This window comes from Equus asinus, chromosome 15 (genome assembly GCF_041296235.1).
Source record: "Equus asinus isolate D_3611 breed Donkey chromosome 15, EquAss-T2T_v2, whole genome shotgun sequence".
Lineage (NCBI taxonomy): Eukaryota > Metazoa > Chordata > Mammalia > Perissodactyla > Equidae > Equus > Equus asinus.
In genome coordinates, this window is record NC_091804.1 from 1,100,278 (window position 1) to 1,122,351 (window position 22,074).

General features: G+C 51.7%; 1 protein-coding gene and 1 long non-coding RNA gene across 8 annotated transcripts in view; one reads left to right on the plus strand and one right to left on the minus strand.

Annotated features, from left to right (window-relative positions):
* Positions 1 to 1,487: 1,487 nt before the first annotated feature.
* On the minus strand, positions 1,488 to 21,425 carry CST7 (cystatin F). Of its 2 annotated transcripts, none has more exons than XM_044748523.2 (4): positions 20,012 to 21,425; positions 4,734 to 4,867; positions 2,825 to 2,941; positions 1,488 to 2,057 (listed from the first exon to the last, which is right to left on the minus strand). In XM_044748523.2, the coding sequence occupies exons 1-4, from the start codon at positions 20,199 to 20,201 to the stop codon at positions 1,980 to 1,982; spliced, it is 519 nt and encodes a 172-aa protein (XP_044604458.2). In that variant the 5' UTR covers positions 20,202 to 21,425; the 3' UTR covers positions 1,488 to 1,979. The 2 variants fall into 2 exon arrangements, with proteins under 2 accessions (XP_044604458.2, XP_014713459.2); XM_014857973.3 differs by having other exon boundaries at positions 4,734 to 4,906; positions 20,012 to 21,412.
* The window catches only part of LOC139040290 (uncharacterized), a 31,935-nt gene continuing 22,736 nt past the window's right edge, over positions 12,876 to 22,074 (plus strand). For 5 of the 6 annotated variants that reach the window (XR_011494506.1, XR_011494503.1, XR_011494504.1 and 2 more), the window contains exons 1-2: positions 12,876 to 15,414; positions 16,950 to 17,202. This is a non-coding gene — a long non-coding RNA (uncharacterized lncRNA). The remainder of the gene's footprint in view (positions 15,415 to 16,949; positions 17,203 to 22,074) is intronic. The other variant, XR_011494507.1, reaches the window with a different exon arrangement.

The following is a 22,074-nucleotide window of genomic DNA, read 5'->3' on the forward strand; positions in this document are numbered from 1 at the left end:
TCGGCCTGTTTTTCCAAAAGGACCTGATGTGGCCGTTGAACATGCATTGTGTATCTGCTTTAAACATTTCCTGTGACAAGAACAAATGCCCTTAAGATAAAAGTGCAACTCCCCCTTTCCACATTGGCATTTCATTAAGGATAAGCATCTCTCCTTAGACTAGGAACTGATTGCTGGGCTCACCTGTGACCGCCCAGCTCAAGACAACAGACTTGCCTCCTGCTGTGTCCATCAATCGCTGTGCCCTGTCGACAGGGCAATCTTGTGACTCTTGTAAGAGGGACGTTTCAGTCATATGTGAAACATCCTCTTTAAGGGTATATAACCACCCTGTACACCCCACTTCTTTGGAGTGCTCCGTTCCTTTGTGGAAGGACTCTCCCAGGCTATATGATCCTCACATTTCAGCTCAGAATAAACTCACCCCAATTTTGATTTATAGATTGGTTGTGGATTATTTGCGTCCCAAGAAGAAGCGCAAAGCGAGTGTCCCTTGGGTTTGCACTGGGCTTACTGGTGCAGTGTGTCTGGGCTCATCTCTGAGTGAAGCCTCAGGGACTCTGGCCATGGCAAACTCCTGGGCTTCTCCTCTGTGGTCCAGCCTTGCACTGCTTCCAAACAAGTGCAGACACTGTCTCCCAGGGACCCCTGTGCCTTCAGGCTCACAGTCTCTTCTTTCTCCGGCATTCCCAGCACAGGATGTCCATCCCTAACCTTGTTCTCCCTTCCTGGTGGGGCTGTGGGGGGTACTTCCTCTCCTGATGGGGCTGTGGGAGGTGCTTCCTCTCCTGGGTGGGTCTGTGGGAGGTGCTGCTTCCTCTCCTGGTGGGGCTGTGGGGGTGCTCCCTCTCCTAGTGGGGCTGTGGGGGGTGCTACCTCTCCTGGTGGGGCTGAGGGGTGCTCCCTCTCTTGGGTAGGGCTGTGAGGGGTCCTCCCTCTCCTGGTGGAACTGTGAGGGGTGCTCCCTCTCCTGGTGGGGCTGTGGGGGGTGCTCCCTCTCCTGGTGGGGCTGTGGGGGGTGCTCCCTCTCCTGGTGGGCCTGTGGTGGGTGCTTCCTCTCCTAGTGGGGCTGTGGGGGGTGCTCCCTCTGCTGGCTGGGTTTTGGGGGCATGCTCCCTCTCCTGGGTGGGGCTGTGGGCAGTGGTCCCAGCACTCTGTCCCATCCCACCTGCCCATATGCTGGGCCTCTGAGGCAGCAGAGAGAACTTGGGTGGATGGCCCCCAATCAGAAGAAGGCACAGCTGGAGGGTGAGTGCCCCCTGAGGTGGAGTGCTGCTGGCCCTGCCGGCTCATGACGTGGAGACAGGCTGGCCTGTTTCTGGCTGCCTTGGTCTCCAGTACATTTTAGCCAGCAGCTAATGGCTGGAAAGCCTCCTGGGGCATTATGGAAGTGACTTAGACTCGCCAGAGCACCAGGGAGGCGGACTCCTCACAATGCTCACCTCACCCCCTGACTCCCCTTTAACAAGTACAGCCACAGCCACTGCTTTGAGATGGCCAGTTCTTTATTCGTATTTATTCATAGCTCTATTCATCCACGAAAGGTCAAGATGCTCTACAGCAGACGTGGTCCCCTGCCCAGGGCTGGAATGATTCCCACTAAGGACGGATCTCTGGGCTTTCATCAACGAGCCTGGCACCATGGGGTAATCGAGGCGGGGGCTCCCTCAGGGGGTGAGAACCTGAATAATTCCCATCGGAGGACTCAGTCCTGTATGTTCAGACCCTGAATCAGGTGTACAGCATCGATGAAATTAATTAAGTTTAGAAGAAAATGCGATTTAATCTAGCCATGGGGCAGTGTCTTCCATCCCAGCTACTCTGCAGTGAACCCCTGGCACTTCCATTCTGCTCACTTGTGAGATACTATTTCTGAAGTCCCAGAGGGCCTGTGCCAGCCGGAGTGGAGCTGTGACTGAGGGCAATAAAGAGCACAGGTGTCTCGCGATTGTCCCAGCAGCAGTCTGGCTGAGAGGAAGTCAGTGACAAAGGAGAACGGGCACCTCGAGCCTCTGGAGCCAAGGGATGACCCAGACTTCAGAGTAGCAGCTGAGAGTCTGAAACAAAGAAGGGCACCTAAGCGCCATCCTGCCTGCCACAGCAGCCCCCCCCGACCCCCGGCTCTCCTCCCGATGCTGCCCCTCCCCCACCGAGGCTGGTCCCCCTGCTCCAGCCCCAGGCCATCCTCCTGATGCACTCTGCAGTCAGTTTCCAGGGCGCTGCCTGTGGGGCATGGGTGTGTGTGTGTGTGTGCATGCGTGCATGCACATGTGTGCATGTGCGGGTGTGCATGCATTTTCTTTACTGAGGAATTCTCTTCCTGCCCTGAGTTTTTATTTTGAAAAATTTCAAACCTACAGAAAAGCTGAAAGAATAATTCAAGAATATATATACTTTTTGCCTATATTTATGAATTATTAAATTTTGCCACATTTACTTCTCTCCCTGCATGTATGTGTGTGTGTGTATATATACATGTTTGATTTCTTATATATATATATATACACGATTTCTTACATATGTAAGTTCTTTTTTGGCTCTAACCTCCCCCAGCCCAAACCCATGGCATTTATTCCTTGGATATGAGCCTCTTGGAATGAGGGCGTAGGGTGGGTCATTCAAGGTGTTCTCTGGGGGAGACTCCCCTCCATCCCCCCATATCTGTGGGTGCTGCACGGGGGCTGGGAGGCCTGGCCCTCTCAGGAGTGAGATGTGGAACTGTGCTGGCAGAGAAGTGAGGACGGAGGTGCTTCCCAAAGCCCTGGAGAGTCGGTGGGCCCGGGAGGTGGCAGGCAGTCTGAGGAAGCCAGACTCCATTCCTTACCCGCTTTAAGGTGCTATTGGTCTGAAAGTCACAGTTGTCCAGACTGGGGTGCTTGGTTTTCTTGCAGATGGTTCTGCTGATTTCCAGGTTGAGCATGTACTTCAGGCCTTTCACTATCTAAAGAGAACCAAGGGCCGGGCCTGGGTTACTTGGTCCAGGATAGGAGGGATGGCAGCGCCTCCATCAGCAGGAGGTGGCATGAAGGCAGGTGGTAAAGATGCCCAGCTCTGTCCCCTGGAAAGGGAGTGAGTGGTGTAGAGGGAATGTCCGGAACTTAGCACAAGAGCTCTGGGAAGGAAGCCGTTGCTTGGAGCCCAGACCCCTCCCTGTCCCTTCCTTATTCATTCATCTTCTCATTCCTGCTCACGTGCCAGCTCTCTGTCCTGGGGATACAACGTGGGCTGTGTGTCCTATCCTAGGACGTCTCCTTCCTGCCCAGAACTCTCCATCAGGAGGGACATCAGACTAGGGTTGTCTGGCCCCCAGCCAAAGGTGAGTCCTGCCCCTCCGTGCCCTATCAGCCACCTGTGGCCTGTGCTGACTGCCAGTCCGTGCCCTGGGTGGCAATATTGGGTTTTTTGTTGTTGTTTTTGTTTTTAGTTTCAAAATAGCCCTTCTCCATTTGGATGTGATACCAACCTGGGTCATTCTCCTCATTTGTGGTCTCAGAGGAGATGGAGAAAAATTTCTGTTTTTTGTCTCAGCCCCATCAAATACCAAGGGAAGGAAAGTTGTCCCCACACCACACTGAGGAACAACTTCCTGTCCCCCATCATAAAGGCCTTGGGCAGTCGGTTGGGCACAGAGCGTCTTGCGCTTGCAGCCTTCCTGCAGGAGGGGGAGAGCCTGGGAGCAGAGGCCCCACCATCCTTGGGGCTGAGCCCTTGGTGTGATGATACTTTGGCTATTTCCATGGAAAGCCATAGAAGCCCGTCCCACATAGACTGTCTTTCTACAACACACTTTTGTAGTCGTAAAAATATACTGCACTTAAATAGTTTATAATTGCCGAAAAGCATAAAGATTATAACCATCACCTGTAATCCTGTGACCAGGGGTAACCCTTAGAATGTGTCAACGCCATTAGCCACCACAGCCTCTCCTCCTTCTGTGCTCCACTGCGCATCCTTGGGAGTGTGTGGGTCCTGTCCAAGAAAGCCAGCCTCCACAGCAATGAACATGACATTTGCTGTTGAACGGCTGCACAGGTCCCTGGGTTTAGCAAATGGCAGATACCGCTGGGCAGCCACCTCCTGATAGCTTCTCCTCACTGTTCTGCATCCCGTGTCTTGCATTGACCCTGTGTTCTCAGGGCACAGAGGCAATAAGGCCTGTTCTGCCCTCCAGCATCCCCCTAGGAGGGAGAGTGCCAAGTCGTCTGTAAGAGGTCACTGAGAAGGCGTGAGGACTTCCACTGTGTGCAACCTTACAGGTGTGTCATTCTGGCTGGGCTGGAGCAGAATGATAAGTCCTGTGGGGCTGCAGGGTGGGTGAGGTGAGGCAGGCCGGGCAGCTCTGACAGGGGTGTGTGGGCCAGCTCCAGGGCCCAGCACCATCCTCTGGTTCCTGTGTGCTGGCTCCCTGATCCCTTCGGTAGCCTTCAGCCCCCACCTATAGTACCTCCTCAGTCCCACTCCTGTTGTGCTGTGGGCCATTGGCCTGGTGGCTCTGCCCATGAGAAGCGTGGTTTCAGTAAGAGGCTCCAGGCCTTTTTGCTCCTCTCTGGGTGACACTGGTTTTGGCTGCTCATGGGCTATTTGTGGCTTCTGCTGTCAGCCTCCTGGCCTGGGTCTGTATTCTAGATGGTCAGGACACTAGGTGGGTCAGCCCCTGGTAAGACAGGAGCCACTGCAGCCTGGCTTCCTAGGGGTGTCCCTGAGACGCTGGTGGCAAGAACTCAGACACTCACCTGGACCAGGGCTCTGCTGATGTGGGACTCCTTGAACAAGAAGATGTCGTTTGTGCAGTTGTTGAACCTTTCAACGCTGTGTCTCGCTGCTTTGAGGACTCCTGGGTTGTTGGTCTTTATTGTTTTTGGAGATCCTGGAATCACATCTGAGTTAAGGATCTGGGAACAAAAATCTGAGAGACAAACACAGAAATGGACAAGAACATTGCTGTTAGCCCTCGGTCCAGGTGTCACACCTCATGCCTTGGGCCTGGTGCTCAGTTCTCCTCCCTGCTCCCAGTGTGGCCATGGGCCCATCCAGCCCTGCCTATCCACCTGACCCTGTTCACCCACCCATCACCCCCCCACAGTACTTTTGTTGTGCATACCCATGGTTGCACATACTTAAAGCTGAGGACCAGGTGTGGTGGGTGGTACAATGATGGATAGACAAGATATAGTCTCTGTCCCCCCATCCCTGCCCACACAGCCCCTTTCAGGACCCAAGGTTATTGCCAATATGTGTTACAGAAAACCTGAACACATCCCAGGCAGTGGAGCCTCTGGACAGGATGCAGCCTCAGGGCATTAGGAGAAGCCACCCCAGCTGGCCTTCAAGGCTGCCATCCCACCTGAACTCAGCTTGTCCCCAACTGGACCATGAGGAAGTGCCTGAAGGCCCGTCCTGCCTTCTTACTTCTAAGGAGGCTGCTGTTGTCCTCCATCTCAGTGACTCTTGTCAGAATCCACCCAGCTTCCAGGCTCTGGGTCAGCTCACCAGAGGGCCCCTGCTCCCCGAGGGCCCCTGCACCCTGGCAGCGCCATAGCACCTGATGCCCCTCGTGTGCTGCCTCCTGCTGTGCTGTTTGGGGTACAAGTCTGAAGATAGACGCCAGGCCCAGGTGACTTTATCTCACACAGCTCCACTATGCAGTGGGCACTTGGTAGAAAAGGGAGGGTTGCTCTTGGGAGCGACGTCAGTGACATGGTGGAGTGAGCTCACCCTGGACTCTCTCCCCTCCAAACTACAACTAAAAGCACCAACTGCTTTCCAACCAAAAAGAAAAAATCATAATAACAGCAATCGTCAGAGACCCACAGCAGCCAAACAATGGAGGGCAGAGAGGCTGGAGCCACCCTCAGAGGAGCTGGAACGGGGTAAGAGAGAACTTCACTCCCTGCCCTAGAGACTGGGATCGCTGCTGGGTGAGGGAAGGAGCAGGGGAGGGGCCACACGTCTGTGGCATCGTCCAGGACTCCCACAGACCCATGCAGTGGGAACCCTCTAACAAGGGAAAGCTTTCTGTGGGGGAGCCCCATCAAGCCAGTGCCCCGGGAGACCAGAAAGTGAGAGCTGCTGGGAATCCAGGTCTGTGCGCGAGAGAAAGTGCCCCTTCTCCCCCAACCCATGGTGCACACGGCCATAATGGCTGAAGGCAGAGGGCTCAGAACGCACAGCTCTTGACCATCATCTAGTGGTGACAGGCTGTAACTGCAACCAAATAATAGCATCATGCGCAAAAACCGCTCCTCTACCATCCAGCAATTAATAAAAGCTCCAGACCGGAAGGAAAACAATAAAAGCACAGAATTAAGTCCTGAGGATTTGGAAATAGGTAAACTAAGTGAAAATGAGTTCAGAGTAGCTATCATCAAAAAACTCAATGAGGTAAAGGGAAATATGGAGAAACAAGTCAACGAGTTCTGGAGTTACTTCACAAAAGAGATTGAAACTATAAAGAAGAATCAATCAGAAATATTAGAGATGAAAAATACAATGGATCAGATAAAACAGAATACAGATTCCCTGAATGCCCGTGTAGACACCATAGAGGAGCAAATTATCATAATTGAAGATAGGCTGAATGGCTCCAGACAGAGGAAGAAAGAGAATTAAGAATTAAAAAAACTGAAGAAAATCTCCAAAAAACAGCAGACTCAATGAGAAAATCCAACTTAAGAATTATCGGAATCCCTGAGGGCGTGGAAAAGGAAAATGGAGCAGAAAGTGTGCTTAACGAAATTATAGAAGAGAACTTCCCAAACCTAGGGATTCAAAGAGAAATGTGTTTGGAGGAAGCTTTCAGATCTCCTAAATTTGTCAATGTAAAAAGACCTACTGCAAGGCATATAGTAGTAAAAATGGCAAAAATGAATGAGAAAGAAAGAATACTCAGGCCAGCAAGGCAGAAGAAAATAACTTATAAAGGAACTCCTATCAGACTTTCAGCAGATTTCTCCACAGAAACCTTACAAGCTAGGAGAGAATGGAATGACGTAGTCAAACGTTTAAAGGATAAAAATCTTCAGCCAAGAATCCTCTATCCAGCAAAAATATCCTTCAGATAGGAGGGAGAAATTAAATCTTTTCCAGACAAACAAAAGATAAGGGACTTTGCAGCCACAAGACCTCCACTACAAGAAATCCTCAGGAAGGGTCTCATACCTGAAAAAAGAAAAAAGGGAGAAAGGGGTCACAAAACACAGAGTAGGGAGACAGATAAAATCAGAATAGGATAACAAATATTCAACTATAGCGTTAGGATAAAGGGAAGTAAATAACCAAAGCAAAGACAATCTTATCACTCTAACCACAAACTCACAAAACAAGTTGGAATAAGAGATGAAAATAATATTTTAGGAGGGGACGAGGAAAGGGACTGAATCAGTCTAGGCTAAGGAAGTAAGAGACCACCAGAAAATGGACTATGTTATACACGAGATTCTGAATACAAACTTCAGGGTAGCCACTAAACTAAAAACCAGAACAGAGACACAAAACCTAAATAAGGAAAAAATCTAAGAAACCCAGCATAAGAAATTGCAGAAGTCAATGGGTAGGCTAAAACACACAGGATGAGAAACAAAGGAAACGCAGGAAAACCGGAAAACGAGTGACAGAATGACAGCATTAAGCCCTCATGCATCAATAATCACCCTCAATGTAAACAGATTGAACTCTCCAATAAAAAGACACAGAATGGCAAAATGGATTAAAGAACAAGATCTAACAATTTGTTGCCTCCAGGAAACACACCTCAGCTCCAAGGACAAACACAGGCTCAGAGTGAAGGGATGGAAGACAATATTCCAAGCTAATAACAAACAAAAGAAAGCAGGTGTCACAATACTTATATCAGACAAAACAGATTTCAAGATAAGGCAGGTAAAGAGAGACAAAGAGGGCCAATATATAATCATCAAAGGGACACCCTCAAGAATAAATAATGCTTATAAATATCTATGCACCCAACAAAGGAGCACCAAAGTTCATAAGGCAACTATTAACAAACCTAAAAGAAGATATCAAAAATAACACAATAATAGTATGGGACCTCAACACCCCACTCACATCAACAGACAGATCATCCAGACAGAAAATCAACACAGAAACAGTGGAGCTAAACAAAAAGCTAAAACAGTTGGACTTAATAGGCATATATAGAACACTTCATCCAAAAACAGGAGAATACACATTCTTCTCAAGCGCACATGGAACATTCTCAAGGATAGACCATATGTTGGGAAACAAGGCAAGCCTCTACAAATTTAAAAAAATTGAAATAATAACAAGTATCTTCTCCAATCATAATGCTATAAGGCTAGAAATTAATTACAAGAAAAAAGCTGAGAAAGGCACATGGATGTGGAGACTAAGCAATACGCTATTGAACAAGCAATGGATCATTGAAGAAATTAAAGAAGAAATCAAAAAATACCTGGAGACAAATGAAAATGATAACGTGCCATACCAACTCATATGGGATACAGCAAAAGCTGTATTAAGAGGAAAATTCATCGCAATACAGGCACATCTTAACAAACAAGAAAAATCCCAAATCAGCACTCTTAAACTACACCTAACTGAATTAGAGAAAGAAGAACAAACAAAGCTCAAAGTCAGCAGAAGGAGAGAAATAATAAAAGTCAGAGCAGAAATAAATGCTATTGAAACAAAAAATGCAGTAGAAAGGATCAATGAAACAAAGAGCTGGTTCTTTGAGAAGATAAATAAAATTGACAAACCCCTAGCCAGACTTACAAAGAAAAAAAGAGAGAAAGCCCAAATAAACAAAATCAGAAATGAGCGAGGAGAAATAACAACAGACTCTGCAGAAATACAACGGATTATAAGAGAATACTACAAAAAACTCTATGCCAACAAAATGGATAACCTAGAGGAAATGGATAAATTGTTGGACTCCTACAATCTCCCAAAGCTCACTCAAGAAGAAGCAGACAATTTGAACAGACCAATCACAAGGAAAGAGATTAAAATAGCCATCAAAATCATCCCAAAGAATAAAACCCCAGGACCAGATGGCTTTCCTGGGGAATTCTACCAAAGTTTCAGAGAGGATTTAATACCTATCCTTTTCAAGCTATTCCAAAAAATTAGGACGGATGGCACCCTTCCTAACACATTCTATGAGGCCAACATCACGCTGATACCAAAGCCTGACAAGGACAGCACGAAAAAGAGAACTACAGGCCCATATCACTGATGAACATAGATGCAAAAATTCTCAACAAAATTTTGGCAACCCGAATTCAGCAATTCATCAAAAGGATCATATATCATGATCAAGTGGGATTCATACCAGGGACACAGGGATGGTTCAACATCTGCAAATCAATCAATGTGATACACCACATCAACAAACTGAGGAATAAAAACCACATGATCATCTCAATAGATGCAGAGAAAGCATTTGATAAGATCCAATGGCCATTTATGATAAAAAACTCTGAACAAAATGGGCATAGAAGGGAACTACCTCAACATAATAAAGGCCATATACGACAGACCCACAGCCAACATCATACTCAGTGGGCAAAAACAGAGTGCCATCTCCCTGAAAACAGGAACAAGACAAGGATGCCCTCTATCACCACTCTTATTTAACATAGTACTGGAGGTTTTGGCCAGAGCAATTAGGCAAGAAAAAGGAATAAAAGGAATCTAAATATGGAGGTAAGAAGTGAAACTCTCGCTGTTTGCAGACGACATGATCTTATATATAGAAAACCTCAAAGAATCCATTGTATAACTTTTAGAAGTAATCAACAACTACAGCAAAGTTGCAGGGTATAAAATCAATTTGCATAAATCAGTAGCATTTCTATACTCTGGTAATGAACCAACAGAAAAAGAACTCAAGAATACAATACCATTCACAATCGCAACAAAAAGAATAAAATACCTTGGGGTAAATTTAACTAAGGAAGTGAAGGACCTATATAATGAAAATTACAAGGTCTTTCTGAGAGAATTGGATGACGACATAAGGAGATGGAAAGACATTCCATGTACATGGATTGGAAGAATAAACATAGTTAAAATGTCCATTCTACGTAAAGCAATCTACAGATTCAACGCCATCCCAATCAGAATCCCAATGACATTCTTTACAGAATTAGAACAAAGAATCCTAAAATTCATATGGGGCAACAAAAGACCCTGAATTGCTAAAGCAATCCTGAGAAAAAAGAACAAAACGGGGGCATCACAATCCCTGACTTCAAAACATACTACAAAGCTACAGTAATCAAAACGGCATGGTACTGGTACAAAAACAGGTGCACAGATCAATGGAACAGAATTGAAAGCCCAGAAATAAAACCACACATCTATGGACAGCTAATCTTTGACAAGGGAGCTGAGGGCATACAATGGAGAAAAGAAAGTCTTTTCAAAAAATGGTGCTGGGAAAACTGGAAGGCCACATGTAAAAGAATGAAAATTGACCATTCTTTTTCACCATTCACCAAAATAAACTCAAGATGGATCAAAGGCCTAAAGATTAGATGTGAAACCATAAGGCTTCTAGAAGAAAATGTAGGCAGTACACTCTTTGACATCAGTATTAAAAGGATCTTTTTGGACACCATGTCTTCTCAGACAAGGGAAACAATAGAAAGAATAAACAAATGGGACTTCATCAGACAAAAGAGCTTCTTCAAGGCAAGGGAAAACAGGATTGAAACAAAAAAACAACCCACTAACTGGGAAAAAAATATTTGCAAGTCATACATCTGACAAGGCTTAATATCCATAATATATAAAGAACTCACACAACTCAACAACAAAAAATCAAACAACCCGACCCAAAAATGGGCAGGAAACATGAACAGACATTTCTCCAAAGAAGATATACAGATGGCCAATAGGCACATGAAAAGATGTTCATCATCGCTGATCATCAGGGAAATGCAAATCAAAACTACACTAAGATATCACTTTACACCCATTAGAATGATAAAAATAACTAAAGCTAATAGTAACAAATGTTGGAGAGGTCGTGGAGAAAAAGGAACCTTCATACACTGCTGGTGGGAATGCGAACTGGTGCAGCCACTATGGAAAACAGTATGGAGATTCCTCAAAAAATTAAAAATAGAACTACTATATGATCCAGCCATCCCACTACTGGGTATCTATCCAAAGAGCTTGAAGTCAGCAATTCTAAAAGTCCCATGCACCCCTATGTTCATCACAGCATTATTTACAATAGCCAAGTCATGGAAGCAACCTAAGTGCCCATCAACAGATGATTGGATAAAGAAGATGTGGTATATATATACAATGGAATACTACTCAGCCATAAAAAAGAACTAAACCATCCCATTTGCAACAACATGGATGGAGCTTGAGGGAATTATGTTAAGTGAAATAAGCCAGATAGAGAAGGACAATCTCTGTATGACTCCACTCATATGAAACATTTAAAAATGTAGACAAAGAGAACAGATTAGTGGCTACCAGGGGAAAGGGGGGGTAGGGGGTGGGCACAAAGGGTGAAGGGCTGCTCCTACAACACGACTAACAAACAATGATGTACAAATGAAATTTCACAAGATTGTAACCTATCATTAACTCCATAAAAATTAAATTAAAAAAAAGAAAAAAGAAAAGAGAGGGTTGGCTGGACTTCCATTTTTCCATGCTCTTCCTTTTCCAAGGAGGCCCAAATTTGGATAAAAGATGGGGGAAGCAACATGAGGGGTTCCCCCCCAACAGTTGCATCTGACAGAGCCGAGCAGAACAGGGACCCCCTCCTCCTCCTCTGCCCTCCACGTCCTCCATTCCCAGCTCCCACAGAAGCAGAGCCCGGGCCGACCCCGAGACCCCTTGCTGAAGAAGAACCTGACTGTTCCGCCCAGCTTGCTCACAGGCACTTGCCAGGCCCTGTCCGAGTCCTCCTCATCCTGCGGGCTCTAGAATGCAGAGGCTCCATTCCATAAGTCAACAGGCAAGAGCATCAGAGCCGCAGGAGGCAGGGTAGGAGCTGCCCAGGGCTCCATCTGCACAGATCCTGATGGAGGGTCCGAGAGTGAGCGCTGGGCCACGGAGCAGAGGCGTCCGGGGGCTCAGGAGACCAGGGTCCTGACGGGCCCAGCTTGGGGGTTTGCTCATTCAAATATGCACTTTGGATTTTATTATAAAGAACATAGGATATAAAAAGCCCCCAGGATCTGTGTAGCAACAACTGAATGGTGGCCTTTTCTGACTGGTGGCTCATGAGTGACTGGACTTTAGGATTCTCTATGTTTCTCAATTTTTCTACCATGGCCATGGACTCCTTGTATGTTCAAGTAACAAAAAGTTTAAAGTTTTGGGGAAAATCTAAGTAAATTGGGGAGAGGAGGAGGGTTTTTGGGTTTGTAAGCTGCTTCCCTTTACTAAGAATTTCCCCTAGATTCTCCTGAAACGTTAGTGTGCCAGAGACGAGCCAGGGTTGAGCGGTCGCATGAGGCGGGCAGTGGCAAGTCTGCTATTTTATTACATTACGTAAGTTAAATGGAGGGTAAAGTTCAGCTCCTCAGCAGCACTCTAGCCTTTCTGGCGCAGATAGGGACGCTGCCTCATTGCAGAGGGTCCCACTGAACTGTGCCGCCCTGGAGAGTGCACGCTGCCTCCCTTGACAGTACCCCCAGGGGGCAGCTGCCGTGCAGGCATCCGAGTTCAGTGGGGAAGCTGGGCTTGGCTCGCCTACCCGTGGAGGTGCCGAAGCAGCAGGAAGTGGAAACTTGGGGTGTGTGGTAGCAGCAGCGCTAACCAGACAGGCTTCCGGGGGCTCAGAGGACGGAGAGCGAGGAGATCAGGGGTCCCCTCCCCCTCCTCACTGGCAGTGTCCACTGAGACTGGAGACCCAGGTATATTTGGGTTGTAACATGTGCTGTCTGAGAAGATAATGGTGGCAGGTGATTCGGGCTTTCTGGGGCCTGAGATACCAGCTGGTACCCCGGGATGTGAAGAAATCTAAGTGGTAGGCAGGAAAACAGCACTAACCCACAGAGCACGCAGCTTTAATAGAAGCATTATTCCCGGGGGGGCTGAACTGGGATGTCCCACTGGGGACAAGAAGTCCCTTCCTCATGGGGACTGACAGAAGGGACCTGAGAGGAATTAGGGGCTGGGAATTAGGGCTGGTGGGTTGGCTCGGCCGGGCACAGGAAGTCTGAACTGCAGGAGGATTGACGCCCAGCAGGATGGCGCTGTGTGTGCTGTGTGCCTGCTCTGGCCCGCTGGTCAGGGCTGACCCAAGAGCCCCAGGGGGTTGGGGTCTTAGGGGGAGAGAGGAGACATCTTTATAGGTGGGTGCAGGGTCTCTGAAACAGACTGTCCATATGGCCTCAGGGTGGGGTCAGTCTCTCGGGGAGGGGCCTGGGTGGGAATAGCTGCAGCAGAGGGTGAGAAGAAGGCCTGGCCAGGGCATCAGATCTTATCAGCTTAGGAAGCAGGGTCTCAGAGGAGGCCATTTCCACCCCCGTGGGAGGTCTGCCCTCCCTAGAACCTGGACGTCTGTCCCCCTGCCCCCCAAGTGCGAGAACCAGGATGGGAGGGCATCTGGCTGGCATGTCCACCGCACAGCCACCTACAGGTCTCCTCTCCCTGTGGGTGGTGCAGCGGAAAGCGTGCTGGGAGTCGGCAGAGTGGGCATGGTCCCGGTAAGTCCTGTGACCCTAGGGGGCATGCTGCCATCGGGGGAGGGCTGGCACCACCTGACCAACGGGACCACCTGGCAAACGGGTCTTCCCCAGCTGGTCCCCTGGGCCTGAGGGCGGAACGTCAGGACGAAGGTCATGGTTCCTTTGTGAGGCTCCCCATGCTTCAGCACCTGAAGAACCTGGCCCTCTGTCCCCCTGACAAGAGGACAGCGCTGGGGCCCTTCCCAACACACAGTTAAGGCTGTCTGCTGGTCTGCATCTGCCAGAAACCCTGTCCTCACCAGCCCACTCTGGGATCTCCTTTGCAATAATCCAGCCCTCATTCGACATCCCCAGAGGAGTCGGGCTGAAGGCTTCGTTCAGGGTCTCTGAAGATGGAAACAAGGGAAAGCGCCAGCAGCCGGCTTGGTCGAGCTGAGTCAGCCCTGGAACCTGTGTTTCCCCAGGCTGCCCAGGTGGTTCTGCCCCAGGTGGTGCTGGGAGGTCTCCTGGCGCCAAGCACGCTGATGCTAATGTCGGGGCGCGGGGGGTCCCAGGCTGCTCCTCTGGGACCAGCACTTATTGATGACAGGAGGTTGAGTGTGGATTTCAGTTTTAACAAACAACATTTTGGAAAACAGCTTGGTTACTGCCCATCAGTGCGGTCTAAACAGCTGAGGAGGAAGCCACCTTTGTGGACGGGATCGAGTCTTCAGCAGATCCGTGTCAGAGACTGGAGGCTCCCCTCCCGACCCCTGGGGACTAACGTGGCTAGTCTCCTCTTTGTTAAAAATTGTGTCTATTGCGGGGCTGGCCCCGTGGCCGAGTGGTTAAGTTCGCGCTCCGCTTCAGCGGCCCAGGGTTTGACCAGTTCAGATCCTGGGCGTGGACATGGCACCGCTCATCAGGCCACGCTGAGGCGGCGTCTCACATGCCACAACTAGAAGGACCCACAACTAAAAATGTACAACTAGGTACTGGGGGCTTTGGGGAGAAAAAGAAAGTAAATAAAAAAAGAAGATTGGCAACAGCTGTTAGCTCAGGTGCCAAACAAAAAAAAAAATTGTATTTATTGCTTTTTCTGATTATAAACTTACTTATTTTGGGTAGGAAATTTGGAAAATACAGGAGTATAACAAAAACATTAAAAATCCTTCTAAATATCTCAAAGGTAACCACTGTTTGTTTTTTTAAAAAGTATTAATTTAGTTTTACTTGAATTAAACAGAATTTAAAAAATGAAGTGAAACTGGGTTATGGGGAATCTCAGATGACTGTCTCTTTCAAACATGTGATGTCAGTTCCTAAGCAATTTTGGTAAAGTTACAAAAAGGTTATGAAAAATACTGAAGTTGGTTTATTTTTATTTAACTATATGTTTCCTAAAATGTAGCCTTCATGTCAGTAAAACCTCATCAGCAGGTCTCTAAACAAACAAGGAAGGCTCCGTTTCTAATTTTAAAAAAGTATAAAGGTCAAACCTATTTTTAGGATGGTTCCTCAGGAGAAATCAACAGGGAAAGGCTGATGTGAAGAATAGCCATCCCAAAGGGGATGAGAACAAGTGACCAGGCGGCTGAGCACACGGCTGGGCCCTGCCCAGCCCCTCCCGCCCCTGCAGGGGCCTCGTGTCCTCTGGGGCCAGGATCTGGGGTTTGTGCCCACAGCTGAAGTCTGGGGCGGGGTGAGTGCAAGCTGTTCTCGGAAGCCCCCTCTGCTCCCGCTTCTTCTCATCCTCTGCAGGGGTGGCGTGTGTGTGCCCATCCTACAGGTGAGGAAACTGAGGCCTCAAAGGAGTGCAGGCGGGTATAAACTCAGGTTTGGCTAATTCCAAAGACTGCTCTTTGTCACTCATTTCAGAAGTGTCTGTTGGTAGGTGCTGTGGGCAGTCTGGGGGGGGAGGCCCACAGACCCCGCGGGCAGGTTCCAGGAGTGACGCCAACCGGCCTGCGCACAGGGAGCTGAGGGAGGGAGGCAGCTGGGTGGGGACACCAGTTACAAGGCGGTGGAGTCGAGCTAGGTGAGAAGTGAGAGCTGAGTGTGGAGGCAGAAGTGGCAGGACTCAGTGGGAGGCTGGGTGTGGGGGCGAGACAAGGGGGCTCTGTGACTCAGACTGGTGGCATGGTGACGCCTGGGTGACGTGAACTGAGGGCAATCAGTAGAGGAGCAGGTGTGTGAGAAGGAACAAAAACTGCACAGAGACGACGCCGGGTGGGGCCGGGCCAGGCAGGCTCAGAAAGAGGTGAACCATGGCCCATGAGCGGCACTCCCTCCCGCCCTGCCTGCCTCAGACCGGCCTCCCGGGAGAGCCCAGAGAGAAGACACCAGGGTGCTGAGCCCTCTGGAGGGAGGGAGCCACACACAGCCTGTCTACGGCCGCCTGGTGTGATGCCCTCTGGGAACAGAGAAGATGGAGGCGGGCAAGCCACCACATGGGTGGCCAGGATGGCTTGTGAGGAAGGAGAGAAGATGCAGGAATTCGCCCCCCACTGCAGACTGCCCCGGAGGCAGGACTGTCCACAAAGGACCCCCTTACTGCTCTTAGGGGAGAAACTGCTCTTTACTTGTCCTGACAGCCTGACTCAGATGGCAAGAGACCGGGCGTCAGGGGACTTGGAGGGACGATTGGATGACAGCCGCTGGGCACTGAGCAGGGTACGATCTGCCTGCCACCAAGGTGCCACCCCCAGGACGCACAGGTGTAGCTGTAGAGGGGAGCAGCACAGTGCAGAGCAAGATGCTGAAGGACTTGGAGGGAGCACCCCTGAGTTCCGGCGGGCAGACCCTTCCCTGGGGCCATGCACGCTGCTGTCCTCAGACAACAGGCCCGGCAGAGCGGGCACTAAGACCAAAAATGTAGCCGGGAATCAGCCACGGAAGGGCGTCGGCAGTTCCCCCCACCCTGCCGGAGAACAGCAGCAGACCTGCTGCAGGGACCAGGACGCCTGGGGATCCCCGGGGCTCCTCGGCTGCTCCGGGCCCTGCACAAGTGCATTCCCCGGACCATCCTTTTCTGTAGGATCTCCCCAGTCCTGTCAACATTCCACGATTCAGAGAAGTCGAGGCTCCCAGCCTCTTCCTGGTGATCAGAATGGGGAGCAAAGCTTCAAGGAAACATTTTGATATCTCTCCCTTAAAAACGTAACTTTTCCATCTAATCACAAATGATTTCTACTCTTAACATCCTGTCCCATTCCTGTTCTACTTCCAGACCCCCTTCTTCAGAGCTGTAACACTGGCCCCTGGTTCCTGGGCCAGGCTCTGCGGCCCCCCTCCGAGGGCTCTGACCCACGTCCTCTCTTCCAGGCCCCACACGCTGCATGAAAACATCCACGAGTTTAAACCAAATCTGCAGGAATGGGCGGCTCTGGAGCGGGGACACAGGCAGCGGCCAGAGCGTTAGCTGCAGCAGCGGGTAACTGTTTCCATGCAGAGTTAAGAGAATTGAATCTGCCCTCCGTTTACCACCCAGCCTACAGGCAGCTGTTGAACAAGAGGTGGGACAATGACCTCCTGACAAAGAGCAGCTGGTACAGTAATCCGGTAGCCGATGTTTTTGGTAAACATCCCTTAATTTACTTTTCTGAGAAACCACGGCCGCGCTGTCCCGAGCACGTCCTGTAGGAGGCGCCAGAACGTGGGACACAGCATGTGTCCGTGGACCGGAGCTGTGGGGAAGACCAGGCCCTCTAGACAGAGCTCCTGTGCTCCGGCCTGCCCCGCCGGGGAACTCCTGCATCTGGAATGGAAGGGGGGTGCGCTTCCCCCCACCTTCCTCTTTCAGGAGTGTTCTAGATGTGGCCCAGGAGGTGGAGGGAACCCCAGCTTGTGAAGCCATCCCGAGATGGGAGCCAGGGTAAGGGCCAAACACTGCCAGTCCCTGCTGGTGCCCCACCCTGTGGCACCTGGGGGCAGTTTCCTCTGAGAGTGGCACTTGAGCTTCCCCACCAGCGCTGGAGTCCTCTGAGCCCTTGTCGTGGGTGTGGGCGGGAGCTGCCACCTCTGGGAGGGCCCTGGCCCGGCTCCTGGGGCTCAGTCTGGAGGCTGTGCCTAAGGACCGGGCTGGCGGGTGGCAAGTACCAAGCCCAGAGGTCCACTGTCTGCCCACCCTGAGCCCTGTGCCCTTCTCATACAACACCAAAATTCAGTGAGTTGGTCGTTGCCATTAATTCTATGGGGCCACACCCACCCAGCTGTGTTCTGGGGGCTCAAGGAATGAGTTAGGCCCATCCTTTCGAGGGCACATGTGTCCGCCTAGCACAAACAGGAGGCTGGTTAGTCCTGGCCTTAACCCACTGGGACAGGCCCAGAGTCTGCATGCCAGCTCTGCCCCCCACAGGCTGTGCCGCTCAGCCTCCCTGAGCCTGCGTGTGCTCACGTGTAAAATGGGGACGACGGCGGCGACCTCACAGGCCAGTGGTGAAAAGGCAGGAGACAACACGCACGAACAGCAGTGTGATGATGACCAAATGTCCAATACACCATACGGCTACAGCGAGGGGCTCTCAGGGACGCCCCGCTGGAAAAAGGAAATCTCAAAGTGCAGAGGGTGGGTCAGCAGCCTGCACAGCAGACGCAGCCTACAGCAGTTTGCAGGGCCCCTCCCAGGAGGCAGGGTGTGGACCCTCCCTTGCTGTGGGTGGTCTGGCGTGGCAGGCGCTCCTAGCTCTGGCTACTGGCAGCCCAGGTCCAGTGTCACCTTGCAAAAGGAAGAGTGGTGGCTGCTGGACCCCAGGCCCTGCCCAGGAGGTCCCTTAATGAGAAGATGGGATGCTGAAAGTTTGGCTCGGGGGGCGAGGGGGCAGAAAGTGACATGGCAGCCAGTGGGGCTTCCCAGGAGAAATGACAGTCGGGTTGAGAAAGAAGGGCTTTTCATTTTCAACTGAAGGCAAAGGGCTGAGGAAACCAATGTAGCAATTTCCTAAGTTCTGATGGGCTCAGGCAGAAGCTGCCTGGGGAGGGTCAGCACAGGTTAGCGTCTAGGTGTGGGGAGAAGCCAGATGCCTACATGGTGCCACCCTGGGGGGTTCCTGTCACGCCCCCCCCCCATGGGAAGGTTCTGGAATCTGTTCTCAGGAGGCGAGGGAGAGGCTGTGGGAGCCATGGCAGGGGCAGATTCCAGTTGGGCTGCGTCTTCGTCTGCCTGACCACTAGACAGAGGGTCCTCCGAGCCCGTCCTGCAGACGAGGCCCGAGGCCTCTCTGCCAAGCGGAGGAAGCCTCTGAAGGGATCTGTGTGGCACGGGCCAGGGGCGTGCAGCCAGGAGCCACCAGCACAGCAGAGACTCAGGAGCAGGGGTGGCCGGGAGGCTGCCAAGCACCCCAGGCCATGAGAGGGTGCTTCTGTGGGCCACTGCGGTCAAGCCTCTCTAGGGCCCAAGGGGGATGCGGTGATCTACCCATTTCATGGATGATGAGATGTCACCATCTCATCATGGTGGCTCCAGGGTCCACAGCTAGGTCTGGGGAGTCTGTGTGCCCCAAGGCCCTCTGCGTGTGAGCGTGGACTCTGGATCCTCCATGTGGGGCTCAGTGGCAGAGAGCAGGTGTGACAGGGGAGGGCCCGGCTGGTCCAGGAGACTGGGGCAGTGTCACCAAGAGGGGATGTGACCCCTTCCATGGACTGAAAGGTTCTGGAGCTGTCCCCTTGTCACTGGTCACCTTCCACCTGGTCACCTGTGACCAGGCTCCAGCCCTCTTCCCATGAGGGAGGAGGGCAGAAACCAGCCACTCCGGCACTGTCCTCACTCACTGGGCAGTGGGCCTGTGTCTTCAGCAGGTCACTTTAGCCCTCGGGCACCAGATTCCTCGTTGCTTGAATGAGGTGGCGAGGGGCCCCTCCAAGTCTCCACCAGCATCCATGGCCAATTCGGCCATGTGTGGGGGGCAGGCTCTCACTGGCTGTGTGACACCGGCAAGTCACCTAAGCTTGCTGTGCCTCAGTTTCCTGGCACACAGACAGGTCTCCCTTCCTTCCCTTCCCCCCGGCGCTGGCCTGGCAGGAAGGGTGAAGGGGTCTGATCTTTAGGGTCCCTCAAGCCAAGTCTCAGGACAGCAGCCTGCAGGCAGGAGGGACGAGTTAGATAGAAGCCGCCTAACTGCCACTTCCCCGCGAGGGGCCGTGGGGGAGCCTCCCTGGGAGGGACTGTTCTCAGGTCACCGTGCAAACCCCGGGAGCGACGGGAAACAGAATGCCCGAATGTGTTGCCCTCGTCCCCAGGTGGCCCCCAGACCCCGGATGCCTGCTCCGGCAGAGGCAGCCACGGTAGGAAGAGGATCTCTGCCCTCCGCCGCCAGGCAGGTCAGCGACAGTGCCCAGGAGCAGCGGAGCCCCAAGTCTGGGGGGAGGTGCTGAGGAGAGACTCTTACCTCGGGATGGGTCCCCCGTGGTGCTCAAGATCAGGCTGCAGAGGGCGAGCGCCCCGGCCGGCCACATGGCTGCGTGAGGCCCCCAGAGCCTGCAGGGCGGGGGATGGCGGCCCTGGGGCTCGGCATGGGATGGGGGGCGGGGGGTGGTTTCTTGCTGAATCATTTGACCAGAAGCTCTTCGCCTCCACATCTATGGGCCACAAAGTCAACCGCTTCCTTTATAAAAGTTTCCAAACAGCGATTATTTGCTGGGGGAGGAGGAAGAGAAGTAAGACCATGAACAAAACCCTGGGCGGCGCTCCACCCTTGAGACACACATGCAAGAGACCTTGCACTAAAATACTAGCAGAGATTTTCAGAAGCAGCATCACTTGGGTTTCCTTCTCAATACAGCATGCTTCTCAGGCCCAGGATTCGGCTCCCAGTGGCCGCGGGCAGGAGACTGTTTGCTGGGATGCGTGGGCATCTCCACCTGGGGAGTGGGCAGGGAAACTGGACACAGACTGCAGCTTCAGAGGGTGGACATCTGCTTGTCAGCCCAAACGCCCCCTTGGGGTGACTTCTGCACTGGAATCGAGTGAGAGCAGTGTCTGCTGACTAAGGGACTGATCCCCCTCCCATCTTAGGCTCAGAGCTGGCAAAAGAGAAGAAAGGCCAGGCCCTGGCCCAGGGCTCTGGGGCCCTGGCAGAGCGCTCTTGGACGTGCCCCGCCCAGTGGGTAGGAGTAGGGGCTCTGAAGCCAGATGGTCTGAGTTTGTTCAAATCTGGCTCTGCCTTGTAACATCTGGTTGACCTTAGGTGGGGGACACCCTCTCTGTGCCTCAGTTTCCCCCTAATAGGGCTGTGGTGAGGATTTGGGGACTCCCTCAACGTAAATGCTCAGGGCGGGGATAGAGGAAGCTGTATGGTCTCAGCTTCAGGGCGGTTCATGCACCCTCCTGGCTTTGGGGTTACAGAGGAGAGAGGAAGGAAATGGCCGAGCCGCTATGCTCCCAGGGCCATCTGGACTGTGGGTGCACGGACGTCCCCGGGGCTGGCTGGACCGCAGACTCCCTGAATCAGGACCCGCACTTTCACGCCATCCAGCGGAAGCTCTGCCCTCGGTGGGTCATGCTGGGTTGTACTGGATTTCAGGCAGGGACGTCTGGGTTTGTGTGACTGGACAAGCCACATAAACTCCTGGGGCCTGTCTCTTGGGTTCCTGGCTACTCAGAAATGCGTTGAGAGGACTGCTGTGGGTGCAGTGCGTGGTGGAGGCGGCCTTCAATAGACAGTGACTGCTTGTGACCGTCCCCATGTTCTGCCGGTCCTGGGATGCTCACCCTTTGGCAGTCGGTGGCTGTGACACGAGGGCTCCAGGGTGGTGTCTCCTTGACAGGCTCTGTGTCTTCATCGCTGTGCCACGTCTGGGATTTGTCCCAAGCAGGGGTCTGGGCGGGGGCAGAGGCGGGGGGCATGGCCCTGCTGTCCATGGCCATGCGGGGCCGGCCATCATGACCGCTCGCTGCTGGTGGTGTGGGTCAGTCTCCCTTTCAGAAGCTCTGGGTGAAGCTCAGAGGGGTTGTGGGACTCGTCCCAGTCACTGCATCTTCCTTGGGGCTGGGCCCTTTCATCTGTGAATGTGCGCCATTCGCAGCCTTGCCACTCCCAGGCCTGGGGGGCAAGCGAAGGCACGAGGAGGCCCCCGTTAAGTCACAAAGTGCCATAACAGGAAGGAGCTGATGTTCCACAGCTCTGTGGCAGGGTTCTCCAGGGGAAGTGTGCATGTGTATGTGTGTGCGTGGCGTTACATGTGCAGACCTGTGTGTCTGTCTGTGTATGCGTGTGTGTCCGGGAGTCTGTCTTTGTTTCAGCCTTTGTATGTGCCTGAGTGTGAATGTGTGTAGGTATGTTTATCTGAGTGTGTATGAAAGGTAAGTATGTGTGTGCTTATGTGCATATGCGTGTACGTATGTGTGACTCTGTGTTTGTGTACCTATGTTGTGATGATTGATTTTACATGTCAACTTAACTGGACCACAGGGTGCCCAGGCGTTTGATTAAAGATTATTCTGGATGTGTCT